Source organism: Aedes albopictus, chromosome 1 (genome assembly GCF_035046485.1).
Source record: "Aedes albopictus strain Foshan chromosome 1, AalbF5, whole genome shotgun sequence".
Lineage (NCBI taxonomy): Eukaryota > Metazoa > Arthropoda > Insecta > Diptera > Culicidae > Aedes > Aedes albopictus.
This window is the reverse complement of record NC_085136.1, coordinates 42370191-42376143: the sequence shown is the minus strand read 5'-3', so window position 1 is coordinate 42376143 and position 5953 is coordinate 42370191. Positions and strand designations below refer to the sequence as shown.

Sequence of the window (5953 nt, the reverse complement as noted above, 5' to 3'; positions counted from 1 at the left end):
GGAAATTTCTTCTGATTTGTTTCTGTGGCATTTCCTATAAGTATTCATTTTCCTATCTTTATTGTCGAGACTTTCAGCCCGAGGCTGGTTCGACTCCAAGAATTTTTTTTCTGATATCTGAAATATTTGTTTAAAAATTCCTTCAGCTACTTTGCAGTTCTACACATAGTTATGATGAAAAACTTGAAACTGAGAAAAACGCGATTAAAGTTTCAAATCGCTTTTGATTTTTTTTTGAAAAAGTGGAGCAACAAATCAAATTTGAGTTCTGGTAGTATTGTGAGAAATCACTTATATGTTCATGCCTGAGGTATTTTGAATCAACAATTGAAACACATAAAATATTTCTTACTCAGAAATGTGGTCCTGTCGGCGAAATTTCTACGCATATCAATCTCACAAAAATCACTCGTCTTTTTTGTCGCTGGATGTGGTCTGCTCTGCAAGTTTCTTATAAACAATAAAAAATGCTATTGTCTTTTATAACATTATAAGCCTTTCGTGCATAAATGTCTGGAAGCAAAGAAGATGACATAGGAGTGGCTTCAAACTTAAGCACATTCTTTGCAATCGGATAAGTAGGAACCAGGTGAGTGAAGGAGTTGGTGAATGAGTAAGAAGGATAGTGAATTGGTGAGTGGGTGAGTGTGAGCCGTCCCAAAATTGAATAACTAGTTGCTGACTGAGAAAGTTATGGAGCTTTTGGGCCGAGAGCTGTTCCGTGAATTTGAGTATTTTAGTAAGAGAATTTGTGAACTTATGAGTAAATGAGTTAGTGAGTCAGTGAGTGGGGCAGTGAGTAAGTGAGTTAGTGGGAAAATGAGTATGTAAGATCTGTTCCATGGGTGTCAGCGTGTAAATAAGTAAAAGAGTTATTCAGTGAGGTAATGAGCGAGTTTGTAAATGAGTGAGTGAATGAATCAGTAAGATAATTTGTGAAGAATTAGCTACTCAGTTGAAATTCATGAGTATAAAAAAAATTAAAGAATGAAATGATTAATGAGGGAGTTGATGAGTGAATAAGTGAGTAAGTTGGTTAACAGATTGAGTTGATGATTTAATGGGTGAATGAGTGAGTAAGTATGTACATAAGTGACATAAAAAGTGAGTTAGTGAATTAGTGAGCTGGTTAATTATTGAATGTGTAAGTACATGAGTAAGTGAATAAGTGATTGAGTCTGTTAATGAGTGAACGTGTTAGTGAATAAATGAATAAATTAATGAACCTTATTACGTAAATGAATTAGTCAATGAGTATGTGACAAATATAGTGAGTTGAACAGTATTAATGTACTGAGCTGACGAATAAATGAGTGAGTGAGCGAGTAAGGAGTAATTGAGCTAATGAAATAATGTGTGATTGAGGTTGTTAGTGAGTGAATGTGTGTATATAAAATGAGTAAATAAGTGAGTTAGTGAGTGAGGTAGGAAGTCAATAATTTAATGGGTGAGTTAGTAAGTGAGTCAGCCTGTGATGTAGTGAGTTGAAATATTGAATAGTGATTGAGTTGATCAGTTAGTAAGCAGATGAGCAAGTGAGTGAGTGAGTGAGCTAGTAAATTATTAAAGTAGTGACTGAGTGAGCCTGTAAGTCAATGAATTTGTGGATAAATTAGTGTATGAGTGAGCTAGTGATTTTATAATTTAATGAATGGATGAGTTTCTAAGCGAGTGAATGGATGATCGAGTAAGTTAGCAAGTAAGTCCATCAGTGAGTGAGTGAATATTTGAGTAAACAAGTGAGTCAGTGAGTAAATTAGTGAGTAAGCGTATGTGTGCATGAACGATAATGATAAACACGAATAATGATTAATGTGGATGGCATTTGTCATTGAAAAAAGTTTACGAGTAAAATTTAAAGGTTGGAGATACCGTAACATGCCCCCAAGCAATGTTGCAGTAGGTAGCATAACTTGGATCAAAGCGTTCAAACCTCGGATCTGACGGGTAGTGCTCTTTCCGTAGATAGCAGTGAAACGGGCTGCGTAGATTCTTTGCGATTGTCTGCAGAGTCCACACGGAATTTTCTGCAGAATCCACAAAGGATTCTCTGCAGAATCCACATGAGTTTCTCTGCAGAATACACACGGGATTCTCTGCAGAATCCACACGGGATTCTCAGCAGAATTCACAAGGGGTTTTCTGCAGTATTAGCTAAGGATTTTCTGCAGAATCCGCACGGGATTCTTTGCAAAATCCGTACGGGATTCTCTGCAAAATCCACATGGGATTCTTTGCAGAATTCACAAGGGATTCTTTGTAGAATCCACAAGGGATTCTCTGCAGAATCCACAAGGGTTTTTCTGCAAAATCCGCACTAGATTCTTTGCAGGATCCACACGGGATTCTCTGCAAAATCCGCACGAGTTTCTCTGCAGAATCCGCACGAGACTCTCTGCAAAATCCATACGGGATTCTCTACATAATCATCACGGGATTATTTGCAGAATCCGCACGAGATTCTTCGCAAAATCCGCACGAAATTTCCCGCAAAATCCGCACGCGATTCTCCGCAGAACCCGAACGAGATTCTCTGCAGAATCTGTACAGGATTCTCTACAGAATCTACACGTGATCCACGTGATCTCTGCAGAATCCACACGGGATTTTCTGCAGGAACCACATGGGATTCTTTTCAGAATCCACACAGGATTCTATGCGGAGTTCAGACGGGATTCTATGCGCAACCCACACGGAATTCTCTGCAGAATCCGCATGGGATTCTCTGCAGAATCCATACGGGGTTCTCCGCAAAATCCTCATGCGATTCTCTGCATAATCTGCACCGGATTCTCCACAGAATCCGCACGCGATTCTCTGCATAATCTGCATGGACTTCTCAGCAGAATCCGCACACGATTCTCTCAACTTCCGCACGAAATTCTCTGAAGAATCCGCACATGATTCTTTGCAGAATCCAAACGGGACACTCTGTAGTTGCCGCACGGAATTCTCTGAATATTCAACACGGAAAATTTTCGAAATTCTCTGCTAAATCCGCACGAGTTTCTTTGCAGATACCCCACGGTTTTTTTTTTTGCGGAATCTGCACGGAATGCTCTGCAGAATCCATTCGGGATTCTCTGCAGATTCTGCACGGGATTCTGTGCAGAATGCGCATGGGGTTCTCTGCATATTCAACACGGAACTACGTGCATAATTCACATGGCATTCTCTGTGAAATGCTTTCGAGATTCTTTGCATAATCCGCACGGGTTTCTCTGCAGAATCCACATGAGATTCTTTGCAGAATCCACAAGGGATTCTCTGCCGAATCCATACCATGATTCCTATGATAGGATTTGCCGAAAAACTTTGTTAATTTTTTTAATTCTCGAAGAAATTGACGAATAAGTACCGAAGTAATTCACAAAGGAATTGCTAGAGCAATTGCTAAACAAAATAGGAAGAATACCCAAAGGATTCGCTTAGGAAATTTTCATCGGAATAACCAAAACAATTCTTTTATAATTTTTCGAGAAAATTTCTAAATGTATTACCGATGGAATGGAACAAATTTCCTGAAATAAAATCTCTAAGAATTCGCAATGTTCGGAGAAATCGCTGAATAAATAAAATTGCAATATTTTTGTATTACATATATTTTGGTATACAATTGTAGTTCTAGGATTGATACTTCTTTCAATTAGAATTATTCTCTTGTACTCTTGATTGTTTTCAAGTGATAAAACAAAAAGGATTTTCATACTGAAATTGTCCTCTGCATATCTGTGATCGACCACATCCGCCTGCAAGTATACTTCCATCGCACCACGGCCCTTATCTTAGTACCGTTTCTTATCTCGCAGTTTCAAAATTGCAAACCGCTGTTCCTCACCTGTCTCCGAAGAAAAAAAATGCCATATCCTCTATCAAAAAAACAGAAATGCACCAAACCGCCAGAAAAGCTTTTACCTGTAATCACTCATTGGGGGTACCATTTCTTAAGAATCTCGCCATTATGCGAGGTGCCCTGATGCTCTTCGAAATTTTCAATTAAGATGACACGATAACGTTTGGGCGATCAGCGCTATAAAACAACCACCTATCTCCCCCAGGAAGGACACTTACACTGTGCTGTGTGTCGTTGGAGCTCGTTGTCATCTGTCGCGCAGTACTTCGCCGTTGAACCATGAAGGGTACGTGTAGCGATCACCGGTCGAAGTCACGTCCGCTAACATCCGTCTCATCTCTCTGTCTCTCAGGTATCGCTCTAGTCCTACTGGCCCTGGTGGTGGCCATTTCGGCGCGCTGCGTTCGGGACAACACGGATGGACAGCCCGGGTGCAAGAAGCAGGAGGAAGTGAGCCAGGGTCTGTGGCGTCACAATCACGATCCCACCGCCTATTGGGAGTGCGAGAAGGTGAACCAGCCGGCCGTTCTGCGACGATGCGTCAGTGATTCCGCTTTCCACCCGACGCTGCTGGACTGTGTCAGCTGGGACGAATGGGAGTGGCAACCGACCTGTGCGCCCCTTTCCCGACCGGACAACTGATCGACAACGCTTTGGACTTGAACACGAACTTGGATAGTTTTAGGACTTTTGTTAAGGTTCGCGAGGTTGTAAGTTTGCCAAGACTTCAGGAAGAAGGTTACTGAGTTGATACGGACGCTACTGTGATACTGTATCGAACCAACTACGAAAAGAGCCACAGAAATCAGTTTGAAGAGGTTGTTCCCCTTTAATTTAATTCATAAATAAAGTAAATTGAAATGTTCTTCTGAACATCTTGGAGTTTCCGTCGCTAGATGCAGAAGTCTTCCCACTGCCAGATGTGCAAACAGTTTTGTGATCCGAAGTGGAAATATGTTCCAAGGCCGCAGTTTCTCACTTCCGGGACCGGCTGCCCGAATTCATTTATCACGCACTGGTAGAACTTCGTCCAGTCGGTATGTGGGTACAAAGTGGGATCCTGGAAACGGCAAACGGGCGTCGGACAGGTACCCCTGTTATGTTCGGTGGTAGTTGAGGGATCCGGTGTAGTCGTCGTCGTTGGATCTTCTGTTGTAGTTGTAGGATCAGCTGTAGTTGTCGTCGGTTCTTCAGTTGTCGTCGTTGGCTCTGCAGTTGTCGTTGTTGGTTCTTCAGTTGTCGAGATCTCCGTTGTTGTAGTCGCCTCCTCCGGAGTCGTCGTCGTTGAATCCCCCGGCCCTTCATCGGGCGTAGTTCCAATCGTAGTAACCTCGTCGTCGAACGTACAGTCCCGTTCCCAATACTGTGCGTCTACGCACTGCTGTAGTGTGTAGCTGAACAGGAAGCCTACAGCGCACTCTCTTCGAACTGACATCATGCCTCCGTCAGGCCGTGGAACGCATTGCAGGAAAAAGCTGGGGTCCTCCTCCGGCCACAGACGCCTCGTGTCCTGAACAGTCTCGCAGACAATTCTAGGACACAGCGGTAGCTCCGAGGTCGGTGGACACGGCTCGTCCCACTGTGCAGGTTCCACGCACTCCTGTCGTCCAAAGTGGAACAACGTTCTGGAGAGACAGGGCCTTCTCATCAGGTGCCACTGTGGGGGTTCACAGCGCACGAAGAAGTTCGGATCGCGAAACGGCCATAGCGTGGTGCGGCCTTCCTCGGTGGTGCACTCGGGAACTGCGCAGTCCACATCTATGGTGAACGGTTGGCTGAGGGCACTACTAAGCGCCACTGTACAAAGAAACGCGACTGCCCGGATTAGTCGCGCCATATCGCGGAAAGTTTAGCTTCAGGACTGAATGAACTGGTAAGGTTATGCGAAATTAATCTTTATGAGGAGGATTTATCTAATCTTGCGATGTTGCTACGAGGCATGAGTGCGATTAAGACCTATTGATTGCAGTAATATCAATAGATTGGTCCTACAGGAAGGCAATTCAGAAGATAAGGCATGGTTTCGGCGAATCCGTAAACAAAGTTCTAGTCATTGCGATAAATATTTTTTAGGTGGAGTATGACGTGTAATCTTACCCG

General features: G+C 43.0%; 2 protein-coding genes across 2 annotated transcripts; one reads left to right on the top strand and one right to left on the bottom strand.

Moving 5' to 3' along the window:
- The first annotated feature begins 3984 nt into the window (after positions 1-3984).
- Positions 3985-4726, top strand: LOC109402618 (uncharacterized). Its single transcript, XM_019675317.3, has 2 exons — positions 3985-4139; positions 4206-4726. Exons 1-2 carry the CDS (start codon positions 4133-4135, stop codon positions 4493-4495), a joined length of 297 nt encoding a protein of 98 aa, XP_019530862.2. The 5' UTR covers positions 3985-4132; the 3' UTR covers positions 4496-4726.
- On the bottom strand, positions 4659-5739 carry LOC109402616 (uncharacterized). The gene has a single exon (XM_019675313.3). It carries the CDS (start codon positions 5688-5690, stop codon positions 4746-4748), a length of 945 nt encoding a protein of 314 aa, XP_019530858.2. The 5' UTR covers positions 5691-5739; the 3' UTR covers positions 4659-4745.
- Between the last annotated feature and the right edge of the window lie 214 nt (positions 5740-5953).

Excerpts from the sequence above, each read along its gene's own strand:
- LOC109402616 (XM_019675313.3), bottom strand. The coding sequence starts at position 5,690 with ATGGCGCGACTAATCCGGGCAGTCGCGTTTCTTTGTACAGTGGCGCTT.